Here is a 15,583-nt window from a genome sequence, read left to right as displayed (position 1 = left end):
AAAAAAAAAAAACGTTTTCAGTACCTCTCATTTTCTTTTCTTTGTCATTACTAAAATTTATGAACGCTTCATAATTTTGAATAGTTTCATAGAATGATATTTCTCTTTAAATATCCGATATATATATATATATATAATTAATTTTATTTTTAATTTAATTCTATTTTTGTTAAAGAAATCTTCGAAGCCATCTGAATTTTCACCATGAAACGAGCAATATTTCAATTATCTAATAAACTTTTTGTATCTGTGTAAGAGTTTTTATGTAGTGTTTTTATGAAGAAGACGACGTGAAAAAAGTGCAGCGCCCTTGCCAGCACTCGAACCCTGGACTTCTCGCATATGCGTCGAATGCACTTCCACAAAGGCATTACACCACAAAGGCATACGGAAAAGAATAAGAAAAAAGATTATACCTAAAACTGAAACCTTAAAATGGCTTCTAGCAGCGTTTTAAGAAAATGAATGGTTTGGCTAAAACAAAACTAAAAAAAAAAAAAAAATAGTTTGTCTAAAACAAAATTAAAGAAATGGTGCAATTAAAAGGATACTAGAGCTTTCTAGAGAAAAATATAAGCTTCTCATTTTCATGAAATTAAAAGGATATCTTGATGAAAATATAGGCGGAATCCATTCAGCTAATAAAAATATTAGTTAATTTCGTTATCATTATGTGGCTTTTTCACAAGTAAATAAATCAAACAACATTCACAAACAAATAGCATTTTAGAGCTAACATAATAAATAAATAAAGATAGAAATGACACTAAATTAAAACCGTATATGTATATTACTAATAAAATACTAAATTACAAATGATTAAATTCAAAATTCTGGCAACAGGTTATTATCTCAAGTGAGAAATATCATCTACTATTCTTATATTTAATCTTTTTTTTCAAATGTCGCATGTAAACAAGCTGTGGAATGATATTTTTTGGGCTTTCCGAAAAGAAATATTCCTATTCCATATTTCTGAAACGTTATGAAATGCATGGTATTAAAGTTTCTAACTGCAAAAAATACCGTCAGTCATTACTTCTACACAGAAAGAAGACTCCAGACTAATGCTTGAAAAAGATATGTACTGTTTCTAATGTTTCTAAAGTTAAATATTTAGCAACAAGAAAAAAAATCCACCGACGCAGAAATCAGTTGCAAAGTCTCTATATACACCTTTAAAAGCAGTAAATAAAATAATAACTCAATATTTACGATATAGAAAAGCTAAAAAACATAATATTTGTCAGCTTTTGCGAGCCATGTGGCTCAGCGCAGAGCAGTTTGTAGAACATGTATGAAAGCTATTTAGCAGCAGATAAATGGAATACATTGTGATGCTTTGACGAAGCATGGATGACGCAACAAAAAAGGTCTATTTATTGTCCAAAATGAGGAGAAAAAATTTACGAACCTGAATCCATCAATGGAAAAGATTGTTGGAGGATTGTTTTTACAATGGGAAATTAAAATAAGAATTTTAATGTACTCAATTAAATGTACTGTCAAGAGAAAATTTTATGTTCGATATTTACAGAAGAAATTCAATTTCTTTATCCCAATGACATTCAAAGAACGAGACTTCATCAAGTCTCACTTCTAAAAGTACCACTACATTCCTTTATAAAATGGAGACTGATACAGGTATTGCATATTTACATTTTCAATATATTACTGCAAAATCCTCTGACATTTCATCTATGGACTATTATGCCCCTGATCGGTTATAAAGAGCTCTTTTAAAGCGGAAAATCACCGCTATTGATGGACTCTAAAACGTAGTGACAGATGAATAGAAATCTTTCCCTTAGAAATTTTACGAAAAGCCTTTCTATCATAGAAACCACTATGCAAATTTATTATCCGAAGAAAAGGCTATAAAATCGAACATTTAAAAAGCACTCTTTATATTTTAAACATCAGTACATTACATTTTAAACACCCGCGAAATTGTTCTAAAAATGTATAAACACCCTCTACATTTTGCTGAAACTTATATTGGACGATTGATTTTGAACTTATAATATCACTGAACAACAGAAAAATACATATTGCGATACTGTTATACTATTATTGTTTTTAGGTATATAATTCGTTATGGAAATACATTATATGTAATATAAATTATATACAATAAAACGATACTACCCCATTCAAAATAGGCCAGGTTGTAATTATATATCAAATGATCTTTTCTGAGTGAAAATAAAATTCTCAGTAATTTGACTGGAAAGCATCAGAACGTAAATCGTAATTAAGCAATTCTCTTCATAAAAGTATTATTCAAGATCAGTTAATAATAACTTAATTATGGCATTTTATCTAACGAACGAGACTAAAACACTACGTAACTGCACATGGAATAAAATTAATATATAAATTAGGATAGTTATAAATAGGTATACTATTTTGATCTTTGATAAGCTGCATTACAGAAATGCATTATTTGTTCTCATGCACGTGATGAAATGAAAGTATGTAAATATAAATAAATAATTTAATTCTTCACGTTAATTATAATTACTTGTTTTCTAAAATTATGGTAACTAATATGCTTGGAATTTAAATTAAAAAATATTCAACTAAAGTTCTGTATACCTTCTGACTAGCCGCTGCTGTCTTACTAGTGGCTGAGTGGGTCAAGTATCAAAGATTGTTGATAGTCTTTGGTACTTGATTAGACGTATGTGGAAGAAGCCAGGAGATGAAATATAGTTTCTTCAGGATAGTGTTTCCTGGTATTAGTAAGGCTTCTCTGATATAGAGCATGGTATAAATTGTAGGACATACATGTCTTAATTTGAAGTTACAGTGTATCAGCCTTATATGCGTGTGCTTTATTGATATATATGTGTATTAGATACACTAAGTGAGTGATTCACATATATGTGTATGCTCAATATGTGTGTGCTCAACATATATATGAGTCTCCATAATAAGTTAACTCCGTATTTGTTAGGCTCCAACGTGTTAAATATTTATTTTGAAGATCAACACAATTATTTAAAGTTGTATTACGACTTGCTAATGCATGATTTTAGTTTTAATATAACTTTTGGATAACTCATGTCCCACAATGAATAAAATAAGAAAAATATCACAAGTGAATAAAATATTTCATATGTATAAATCAGCTGATACTTAGGCCACAATTTGTCTGGAAAGTTTTTCCTCAATTTTTACTTATTCATTTACTAGTTTCTACTACTGAATATAATGTATACATCATTGACTCATAATTCAAATGTTTTGCAGAGTGCTCCAGAAATGCTGCACGGCTAATTATCTCTTGTGAAGTCGTCGTAAGACCATGATTCTAATTAAAGAAATAACTAACGTTCGCGTTCAGACGATGATAATTTTTTTTTTGCATTGCGCATTACAGTAAACCCATCAACAGCGGAGTACTGAAAAGGGCCTCGTTTTCATCGGCAATATCGAATATGTTTTTCACTAAACCTTTGTACTTTAGGATTCCTAAGCAAGTTAATAAACAACCAGTCCAAAACCGTGTTCCCAATCTGAGGGTTGTGCTAGCTCTTGATAGTGCTATGGCTCACATTCAGATTTTATGAATATGAAAAAGCACGCGAGGGTTACCTGCCTAAAGAAAGGAATGCCTTTCGATGACGTTCTAAGGGTAACTGGTTCTTATTCACATTACACATAGTAAAAGCCATGAAACCTAACCATGCATTCTTCTGTTTGCCTGGGATCGAACCGAGGACGACCTTTTAGCATTCAGCGGTGTTAAACATTCAGCCACAAACGAGCCCGTTACAATCTAAAATGCTTGTCTCATTTATCCCCGTGATATATACTGACATAATAAGCACTAAACTCTTTGAGATACGACCCAAAAAACAACATAAAAATTCTTAACCCATTATTACAGTTAACAGTATAAATTACCTATAGATAATGTTACATCTAGTTTTCCAATTGAGATCTTAAACTTCAGCATCTTTTTTCCAGTCAGTGCTCCTTTGTTATGCTTCAAAGCAACAAGATGTGTTTAGAAAATACTGGTTCATGCTTATCATACCTTATATACAAAATGGTTTTTGAGCTACTTAGCTTGCATTTCTTTGGAGCATTCACCTTACCGAACTTCGAGATCATGGCTTTTTAGGCAATTTTTTATTGGGCGAGTAATGAGTCATAGGCTTTTCCGTACTGGTTTGTAACTAAAATTTCAGACCGGCAATGTTATGGGCGAGAGAAATAGGCATAGATACCTCAGTCTGACAATAATACTGACGAAAGAAAGCAAGTAAGGTTTCAGTAATGAGCGGTTTATTCATTATTCAGACAATAGCCTTATTCCTGTTTTGTGACTCTTTTTATTCATTATTTTCCTTTCAGAATGTGGTTAGTTAAAGAAAGCTGGATGAATGTGGTGGCGTGCACAAACTGACGCTTCGACTGCTTCCGCTGTGCAGTAGAAGTGGAACCGAATTAAGATGAAGTTCTCCCTTGCAGCCTTCATTTGTACCCTCTTGTATGGTCTCGTACCTGGGGCCAAAACTGGACATCATGAACTTCGCAGGGAGCTGGCTTCGGTCAAGGATACGTTAGCTGGTATTGAAAGTAAGTTACAAAAAGCTTTCGAATCGAAAACGTTTTTTATACATAACGTATCATCTAATACTGAGGTTACTTATTAAGTTTTTATTCAAGATCGAAATTTCTAATTTAGATGCTTAGCAATATTTTGTTATCTAGTTGTATTAATATCTCGCTATCTTATAAGTACTAAAAATTTGCAATTTTTTTCCTCTATCAATTAAATAGGTCAATGTTCATATTTTATAATATTTTGATGTGTAACATATGCAACATGTTTGAAAAAGTGGTTACATGCGTTTTTACCTTAAATGCTCATTTCAGGCATGGACATCCAATCACAAAGTCTCTTTAAACAGCTAAGCGGAACTATGTTTTGAAAAATAGTCTTAACGTTATTGACAGGGCATGTTGCTGGAAATAAAATATCTGATCTTTTGTGTGGTTTCCTTAGAGCAAACGTTCCAGGTAGAAAAATATTAATTATATTTTAATTATCTAAAATTCGCAAAAATTAGGTCTTGTACGCAAACGTTTGAATTGTATTTCCGGAATTCTGCGAATATAAAACACTTTTTGAGCATAGTTTGAGGAAACCAATTTTGTAAACTAAGATATTATTTTACTTGTATGCTAAATTTATAGTTACTTTTGAACATTGTATAATACCGCTCGCCTCATAAGCATGCTTTATGCAATTGTAAACTTTTGTGTTTTATGGCCTACAACTGTCCATGATTGCTGAACACTGGTATTCCGAGCTGATTTTCCTTCTCAGTAAACCTGCTTGCTGGCTTCTCATGGTTTTTCACATGTGTAACGCGAATGTCAGCCAATTTCTGTTAGAAGGTCCTATACTATGGCATTGTCTAAGGTGGACAACCCTCTAGTACCTCGTCATAATCAATTAACTAACCTTCGTTTTTTGTCTTAAACCATTGATGACACAAAAAGGATATTTAGGAGAGTAAATTCAGCAGAATATGTTTACCCAGTTAAATGAATATATTGGTATCTGGAACATATGTCAGCGTTTCCCGCATGCTAATATGAGTTATCCTCGAATTACATGACAGAATGTTTTTCTTCTACTCAGAGGGTTTCATGTTTACTTTCCAGTGGATCTGTAAGACAAATGACAGGTCATTTCGTTGTGGCCTCCAAAAAGCGCATTTAAAAATTGAGTATAAAGTGACAAGAATTCTTGCATGAATTTTATTTTGCGAGAAAATTGGTGATATCGACGAAAGTTTTATTTTTCTAACTATTCGTAGACACTTTAGAGTAGAATTTTAAATGTTCCTGGGTGAAATCAGAGATATATTCTTCAAAGAGATATTCTAACGTTCTAACGTTCGCGTCAATATTTCAATTTCGAGTCAATATTTCAAATACAAGTATACCTTTGCAAAAATTCGCTTTACATTTCTTCGCTTCTGCGAAGGGCTTTCTGTATTTCCTACTTAAACGAAGAGATACAAAGATAATTTTCTCAGTTTTCATTAAAAAAAAAGAGAACAGCGTCCATTGAATGTAGAGCATATTCAATGTTTTTTATGGTTTTACTTCTGTCAGGAAGATCGTTAATGTATACACTAAAAAGACTTATGCTAGTCACGTCTCCCTGCGGTAAACCACAATGAATTTGTTTGTAACCAGAGGTTTCCGATCCATACCGAATTGCGCAAAATCTTTGAGTAATGGCATTCTTTATTCATCGCAGCATTTTACAATAATTGTCTTATCTTCCGTACTTCCCATTTTTAAGACTGTAAATCTCGATATAACGGTAGACTTGTTTCCCACCAGGATTCCATTTGCAGCCTGTCTGTTCTTTTATAGACAAAACAAGCTATACACTTTAAACTTAAATTTTCTCAAAGTTCCGTTAGTGATATTAGCTTCAATCAGAGATAATATCTCGACATTCCTTTCACGATAAATATTCTCAAGTTCCACTTTCTTTGCCTGTGACATCCCGCTAGGATTCCAGTGCAAAACACATAAAGTTTCCACAATGATAAACAAAGCTCCAATCTTGCAAGTGTTGGTATTCATTTAGCACTACCCAGGAGGAACGTGTAGCTTAAGGTATGTTATGGGCGCGAGTAACATTACGATTCGCGATCATTACGGAAATTTCCGCTTACGGTCGACGGGATAATAAACAAGTAACGAATTTTGTTATAGGTTAGAACAACTTCAGTCTCTTATTATTTTTTTAAATTTAAGTGGAATGATGCTGCCTTAGAAACCGAAACCAAGGTAGCGGATCGTTTTATTTTAAGAATATAATTTATCACGCATAAAGATTTAGTTTGTGGAATAAAACTTTAGAACATTTTCATGATCATAAAAACGAGACAGTTCTAAAAACCAGTTTCAATATGAAAGTAGTTTATATGACCGCTTCCCTCTACCTACAAGTTTAATATCATTTGCAATTTACGCAATCCGTATACTGTTAACATGTGGGTGATTGCCTGCAATGAGGACTACGATAAATGCAGCTAAATATGCAATGTATAAGGAATCATCAAGATATCACTCAAAAGTTGGTTCAGTGTTAGACTATCCACCATCGTATGCTTTACAAGGATTTAAACCGCGACAAAATTCCATCTTCTCCATTTTAAAGGAACCGCGAAGCAAAAGATATAGTGTTTAGGAATGAAAAAATGTCATGTCATTTCTGGAGAGGACTAGCTGAAGGCAAACAGCATCCTTAATATAATACATGCTTAACGGGTATCTTCAGCATGTGTTCTGTTACAGTACATGCTTAAGATGAGGTTAGATTAGTTTTTCTCTGTCTGAATCTTTCTCATTTTGCAAGAAAAATTGATGACAGGAATTCTTATTATGTGATGAAACCGATGATCAAAAATCCCCCGAACATTGTCCCTTCTGAAATTTCTTTCCTAGCTTAATATTTGATGCATTTTTTAAACAAACACATCTTCAGTTGAGATGTTAGTCTAGATTGCTGAACTTCATGAGGTAAAAACTAGCTAAGATAAAAACTAACATAGATAACTAAGGTAGCAAACATAGATAACTAAAACTAAACATAGATAACTAAGATAACGACTGGCATTCGGATTAACAGAGCTCTTTGAGAAGAAACTTAAGATACCAACATACAGTAAAACTGTTCCTGGGAATAACTCGAAGATGTGATTAAGCAATATGATCATGCAATTCTTCGCCTTCTTTGCCAATAGCTTTTGTAAAACAATATGAAGCATATGAAAGCTGTTTCGAGAAGGTGCTGAAATCAATGGTGCAAAGCGTGAACATTTTATTTCACAAAGATTCTGAGTACATATCATCATTCAATGAATTTCTTTCGCATTATCGTTCCCTGACAAGATGACTAATATGTAATGGACCAGATAAACATCTTGTATTTCGACCGGAGCTAGAACCTTGGCGAACTGGGTTGGAATCTCATCTGGTTACATGCCCGTTTCTGCGGTTTTCCCCATGTGCAATGTAACTATGATGCAGTTTCCCTTAGAAAGTCGCGCATCAGCGGTGGAGCGGCAAAATCGCTGAGCATTAGTAGTTTGACCTGTGTTCGAATTCAAAGGAGCAGGTTGGTTGTGTATCGGTGTTATCATGGCTTTCTCCATGCGTAAGTGAATACAAGCCAGTTTACCTTATAAAATCCTCCACGAAGGCATCCCTCCCAGCAGGAAGATAGTCTTCGTATGGTTTGCCGCAGTCCAATAAACCAAACAAGCCAACCCTTTGAAAGTCTTCAAACTCAAAATAATGAAAACTCAAAAATGAGGAAATCGCTTTATCAAAAAGAATTTGGAAAATGTCTTTGATTTTCTCTTAACTGCGGGATTCTTCACTACTGTCACCTTTCGACTGCAGAATGTACGCATAAAATTAAGTAATATCGAGCACAAAATAACGTTCATGTCAACTGAAATTTAACTAAGATGTGTAACATTGCTTTCAGAAATATATTGCTGAAATTTAATGTATTGATTCTAAAAATCATATATCAGGAACGTATTTCCAACAACAGTAACAGAAGAAAAACATCAAAAATGGTTGATTAGTATACAACCCAGAATAATCTTGAAACTTAATATTTACTATGTTAATAGTCTTGCTTCAAGAAGTTTTATTAGGCAAGAACGAAAAAAGAAAGTAGAAGATAAATTGTTTAATTCTTAATGTTTATTAAAATTCATTTATACCATCCTGAAACTCACAAGTATTTTTTAATAAAAAGCGAATTTAAGAACTCTTCTTGGTTCCATTTAACAATGACAGAGGCTTAGAAAATAATCGCCCTACTCCCACAACTTATCGGCTTAACAAGGTATTTCCATCTTCATCACCCGCACTAAGAGCAGAAACAAATAAGACCGAAACCTCTTCCCAAAAATACGATGATTTTTTTTTCTGTTGTTGTTGTTCCGCGTTAGACGAGGGCGGTTTGGCCTGATAAACCTAACATTTATTTGTCAGTTATTGCCAATGTTCCCTGTCCATAACACTCTGCTTTCATCGACCTATCATATTTCTTTCGTTTTTATTTATTTGCCTTATAAACGAACTTCGTGGCTGGAGAATTTGCTGCGCTGTTTATCGCAGCTAGAATCACGCCACTGGCACTTGCTTTCGATAGTTTAGTTTTTACTCTTTTGTTCCTTCGTGAAATGATCATAGAAACTGGATAAAAAAAGGTATCGTGTAATCCAGATTTTTCATTTAATTTTATCAGTTCTTTGTTTTGAGTATAAAATACTTTAATTTACTTTTTTGGGCTATTATGTGATGTCGGGGAGTTATGAATTGTCATATAAATCTGATATGTAAAATAACGCTTTAAATCGTTTTAACGATCACTTTTCAAAGTACTTTTTTAAAGTGCGTCTGAATAATAATATTGTGCTTGGAGAAAGGGATACTTTGTCTTAGGTTTCCCATCTTTTTGCTTGCCTTTTTTTGAATCATGATGTTCATAATCATGTAAATTAGGTTTGTGATGCTGAAGTTTTTAAGCGTATTTTTCCTGGATATAATATGACATCAAGATATAACTAAAATTTTTTTAGTTCTAAGCTGCTTTCTCTGGCCATATGCAAGGAGATTTAACGACCATTATTAGTGAAAGTTGCAGAATTTGTTTATAAGAAGATAAAAAGAAAGAGAGAGTAAATTTCTGTCTTAAGTTGTTCGAAGTGTCGTTTTTGCTTTCTCATCGAATGTTTTCTGTATAGCAAGAGTATTTAGACTGGATTTGTTTCTTCAAATTATTACGAGCATTCAGAATTTTGTCGGCACTTAAACTAAGTATTAGTTATATAAGAGATTGTAAGATTATGCAAATAAACAGAACTGGCATTAAAAAGAATTATTACAATTCGTTTTCTTCATAAATGTCTATATTTCCGTCTGCAGTAAGAGGGTTTTTAAGTATTACTTCTTTTATAGTGGCCCAAGATTGCCAATAAATTCTCAACTTTTGTAATAAAAGCTTTGTATATAATTGGTATATTACTGGACCCATAAATAAAACTGTTATCACTTTTCAAACGTGCCATCAGTTGCTGAGGAAAATTTCAGTTATTAATTTCATTTTAAGTTAAAATTCTCAAAATATTTTAAATTAAAATGGTGAAAGTAAAAAGATGCAGAAATTTCCCCCTAGTGAAGAAAAATTTCATTATGTTGTACAGGCATTAAGTTATTTTGAAGCGGGAGTAATGAAAAATGTGCAGTGCCCTGGCCGGAACATGAATCCGGGAACTCTCGAATACGTGTCGAGTATGCTTCCATTACACCTCAAGGCATGCGGAAAGAAGAGAGAAAATATCTTATATACTCCCCCTTTTAAAGACCTACTACAGATGAAAGGACGCAATCGCCGGCTTTCGGTTTGGGAGCCACTGTAGAGCGATTAGGTGAAAAATGTGCAGTTCCCTTGCAGGGGCTCGAACCCTGGACCTCTCGAATACGCGTCGAGTATGCTTTCGATTACGCCACGAAAGCATGAGGAAAGGAGGGAGAAAATAGCTTAATGCCTTATAAGGTAAAATGGGAAGCTCGGATGCCTGAGGTTGAAACTGAAAGTAACTCCAGCGATCATAAAATTATATTAGTTGAAATTAAACCTAAAATATTATCTCATTTATTCCTTTAATTTTGTTCATATGAAGAAAGTTAAAATATAATCTTACCATGGCAATGAAAATCAAAGTAGCCAAGCATTGTCTTTCAGCTTGAGGTATGGCTCTGGATCGTCGGTTTGAAGGATAATGTGGTGTCAGCAAGCAACAACGAACTTCCAAGCCGTCCACTTGGAAGTTTACTTCAACACAGGAAGACAGCAGTTAGCCAAATTTTGGCTCTTGAACATTAGAAACTAACAGATGTTCATCAGGAAAGTTCTGAGAAGGCTCTAGGAATCATTTCAAGAAAATTTATTAATAGAGCCATCATGAAGGCACTAGATGAAAAGATACTCAGTAGAGTGAATAAGATTAAGAGCTGGTACGTGAGTGGCAAAGTACTTCCTCAGAAGAGATATTTTGATCCGAAATTCATGTGATATTTAAACTCTGCTACACTTATACTGAACGCAATAAATCTGTGGTCGACCTTATGAAGTCTTTTTAGTCTATGTATATGCTATCAGAAGAAACGTTTTTAACGTTACTATTAGATGAACCGATTATATTTCCAATTCAATTGTTTGAAACTGAATTCAGTTTAAAATGAGTTTTTTAAGAAGAAAGCCGTATTTCTCCTGTATTCTTGCAACGACAGTACACTGAGCCAATTTTTCAGAAGTCCTATATTCGACTACTTGTGAGTGCGCAGTGAGTCAACACTCACTTTACAACTAAAGCTCTTAGCTAAAAACTTATCTTTTCTTCCCAAATTGTTAAAGATCGTGTTTAGTGGGCGATTAAAATTCTGTTTTAATTTCCTTACCTATCCATTATGTACATATGTATCGGGATATTTATTTTTTGATTGTAGAAAACATGATGTTGCAAATATAAGTCCTTTCTTGTTGGTGCGGTGGTTTACGAAAGCTGGTTGCCTCGTAGAAAGAACCGGGTAAGGTATGGATATCTGTAGGGAAGAGGGTAACGGAGATATCTGCAGGTATCAAATTGTCGATCAAATTCTGAAGCCTAAGTTTGTAAGTCTCATGCCACTCCCTTTAATTGAATAATGCACGTCACACATATTAATATTACTTCACGAAGGATGCAGTGTTTAAAAAACGATAATTACAGTAGTGGCGAAACGTCCTGCACTCGCCGCTGGTTAAATCTATGCGTTACGATTACACTATTGTGAACATTATTACCTTTTTAGCTACAAGACAAAAAATCTATACCCCAAATACTAAAAAGGGAACCTGTGTAACAAACAAAAAGGAACATTATACAACAAATCAAATAAGCAAAATCCCATGCAACACATTCCAGGAAGAGAGAGGGAAAATTGTGTGACAAGTAAAGAGAAAAATTACTCAATAAAATAAAAAAGGCAATAAAATAAAATAGGGAAAAATTATGTAGATAAGCAAAACTATGCAACTATAAAAAAGGAAAAAAGCTGGAAGATCTATTTAACAGATAAAAGGACAATCTTACTGATGAAAACTATACTACGAGTAAAAGGAACATAGAAGAGGAAAGGAAAAATTATGCAACGAATCAAACGAAAACCATGCAACCAATAAAAAGAAAAGCTATGTAACAAGTAAAAGGAAAATAAATGCGGATCTAAAATAATACTAAACATCTGAACATAACAATATATTTTAAAATGCCTGGTCATGAAAAAGAAAAGTTTTGTAAACAGTATCTATTTCATTAAATGAACTAAAGAAAACTTCACATTGCAGGATTCTGCTATGCCTAGGAGCTTGTCTCAATGATCTGCAGAACCTATTAGACTGACAAACGAGTAATAATATTAGTCTGAAATGACGACCAAGCCGCAAGAAGGTTAAAATAACTTTTATATTTAACTCTACGAATGAACAGAAAGGACTACTTATGCTACAGATGAGCCTCCACTTGTGGGTATTCAAAGTAACGTAAGATAAAGTTAAATTCAATTTAGGTAACGTAGTCTGGAACCACACACAAAATAAACTACTTCAGCTGGCTCAAGATAATTAACGGCGTGTACTTTAAACGTCGTCTAGCAAGGTGCGCTAAAGCCTGAATAACTTTGGCAGAGTTCGCGATAGTGCATAATTGCAATGCGAAGCTGTTAGAAGCTCTAACTATAAAACATTCAAACTTTCTGGATTAAATACACAGCAACTAATTTGCATTACGATTAAAGCACATTACCTGGTTAATTAACATAAAATACTACAATATAACTTACCCAAAATCAAAGTATTGTTCTTCACGTAACTATTTAACGGTATTCGTGTTTATTCAGTTAATACATTTGTTTATAGCTTCACAAGCAAATTATCCTTTAAATATTGCATAGTATATATCTGTAAATTAAATATTACATTATTTAAATTGAATTGAAATACGCACACGAAATTTACATGAATATAACTGAATTTAAACTGAGTTTAGTGTATACACAGAAACATTTTAATTTAGGTCTACTGGGGTAGCAAGTTTGACCTCCAGTATACTTATGCAGGTATAGAAAAATATTGTTCTAGCTGATAATTGGGGGAATACTTAAGAAAATAAACACTTCAAGCCTTTTAAAACTCTGCATTTGTAGAGAACAATTAAAACTGTATAACTGATAGGCCATTTCCTCCGGATATTTGCCTGGTGCTTAAAATTGTATTGTTTTATTTTCATCGTTCATTAAGAATTGACGGATCGCTGCTAGAGAATTAAAACACTCACTTACCATTACCTCAGAGCTAATTCGAAAGCCAATAGTCAACATTTCATTTTGCATTCAGCGGCCATTACGATTTCGAAACCATTACGAGAATCTGTTCTAGTTCTGGCGTTGTCTAACGATGTCGGGTGTTCGCTCGGACAGTAGTAAACAGCCGTTGTGGAAAATGCGCTTCGCTAGCAGCAGAATTTAGAGCTTAATTATACATTTATCAGAAATTTGGGAATGTGTTTGTTCCTCATTACAGTAGTCGAATGAAATGCGCTGTTTCTAAATTTACTATATCAGAGCGCATTAGCAATTCCCATAAAGGATTGCAGGCTCTGTGTCTGACGGGACATACGCTTCGTTTTTGTATTACATTTCAGTTATTAAAGCGAAGAGAATAGGATTTGAAAGGTAAATGGGTTTATAAAAATTCTACACGTACTGATGAGTTCACGACCTTTCGTGTGGTTGAAAGAATTAACAAAAACGCTAATGGACTGCACTTTCGTGTCATTCTTCCATCATACTGCTAATAGAAAATACAAAGGCGCCTTTTTCGACGATAATCTTAGGAAACTTCGCTTCAGAATTCGGTAAAGACAATGAAGTTCCGAAAGAAAAGACAAAAGAAGTTTAAAAAATAGCGTGAGAAGATTTTTTAAAAAAATATGTTAAATGAGAAGAGAGGATAGGATGTATGTACGGCTACATGCCTGCAGCCCTGGAACGGTTCACTTTCAAATGCAGGACATATTTAGCTTTTAAAATAAAGCAGTTTTTGAAAGTAAACCACTTTTTTGTCATCAGTGTTCTTAAAAGATGTATATATATATATATATATATATAACCAACATTCCATCGAAATATTATTGATCCTATGACATATACAAAGGATGTTTCAAAAACTCATGCTTTGACTAAATACCTCTCGAACAATTAGTTGTAGGCCAGTGATTTCAGTTTAAGAAATGAGTCAAATACGGTAGTCCTTCTGATTATGATAATTTTAATAACGGGATACCTTTTATAAAAATATATGAAATTTAAGTTTTTATTCGCACTTTACGAAACGGTTTCAGCTGGAATGTGTTCGTAACCTATGAAAAGCCTTTAAAGACAAAGCAAGCTCCCGAATCTGAAATAAAACTGGTTTCGGATAATAAATTATAAAAATAAATGACTGAAACCGCTTTCATAGGAAGTTAAGAATTACACGTATAAGGATTTTAAGATTCTTAAAGAAAATTTAATTTAATTAGAGACACAACCATAATATTTCATAAAAATAATCTAAATACCATGAATGTAAATAAAGCACATAATAATTATAATAATTAAAAAGTGACAAAAAATTAAAAACACATACAAATTACCATGATCGCAACATCGTACACATGTGTTTTCTGAATGAAAACTTTTTAAGGCTATTCTCACGTAATGATTTGTGACCACAAAAAATTGAGTAATATTTTATCTCTGTATTATATACGAGGGGGGAGTCAAATGAAAATCATAATTATTTTTTTAAATATTATTTATTGGTCACACAGGGTACAGAAGTAAATCACTTTTCAACATAGTCCCCTCCTCGTTCAATGCAAGTCCGCCAGCGCTTCGGAAGAGCCTGAATACCTGCAGAAAAAATGTCTTTTGGGCGACGGCGCAACCACTCGTGCACCGCGTTGCGTACCTCTTCATCGGAGTAGAACTTCCTGCCGCCCATTGCTTCTTCGAGCGGACCAAACAGATAGAAATCGCTCGGTGCGAGGTCTGGCGAGTAAGGGGGATGTGGGAGGTATTCAAATTTCAGGTCTGTGATGGTCGCAACCGTTGCACGCGCCATATGGGGCCGTGCATTGTCGTGTTGCAGCAGCACACCGGCTGACAGCAATCCATGTCGTTTCGTTTTGATGGCAGGCCGGAGATGATTTTTTAGGAGGTCTGAGTACGTAGCACTCGTCACAGAGGTTCCTCGTGAGTGTAGTGTTCCAAGATGATGCCCTTTTCGTCCCAAAAGAGGGTCAGCATAACCTTCCCTGCAGACGGCTGTGTCCGAAACCTTTTGGGTTTCGGTGATGAGGAGTGGCGCCACTCCTTGCTCGCTCGCTTTGTTTCAGGCTGATGGTAATGCACCCATGTTTCGTCACCAGTG

The 15,583-nt window shown here is 34.0% G+C and overlaps 1 protein-coding gene across 2 annotated transcripts in view; it reads left to right on the top strand.

Annotated features, from left to right (window-relative positions):
- The window catches only part of LOC118184497 (uncharacterized), a 64,334-nt gene that overhangs the window by 14,910 nt on the left and 33,841 nt on the right, over positions 1 to 15,583 (top strand). For both annotated transcript variants that reach the window (XM_035354172.2, XM_035354173.2), the window contains exon 2: positions 4,366 to 4,590. In XM_035354172.2, the coding sequence (XP_035210063.1) occupies positions 4,464 to 4,590 (127 nt within the window). In that variant the 5' untranslated portion in view covers positions 4,366 to 4,463. The remainder of the gene's footprint in view (positions 1 to 4,365; positions 4,591 to 15,583) is intronic.

The sequence above is a fragment of the Stegodyphus dumicola genome, chromosome X2 (assembly GCF_044657685.1).
Source record: "Stegodyphus dumicola isolate Sdum_Otavi_A_Nest chromosome X2, ASM4465768v1".
In the NCBI taxonomy this organism is placed as follows: Eukaryota; Metazoa; Arthropoda; class Arachnida; order Araneae; family Eresidae; genus Stegodyphus; species Stegodyphus dumicola.
The sequence above is the reverse complement of the archived record's forward strand: the minus strand, read 5'-3'. Positions and strand labels throughout refer to the sequence as shown.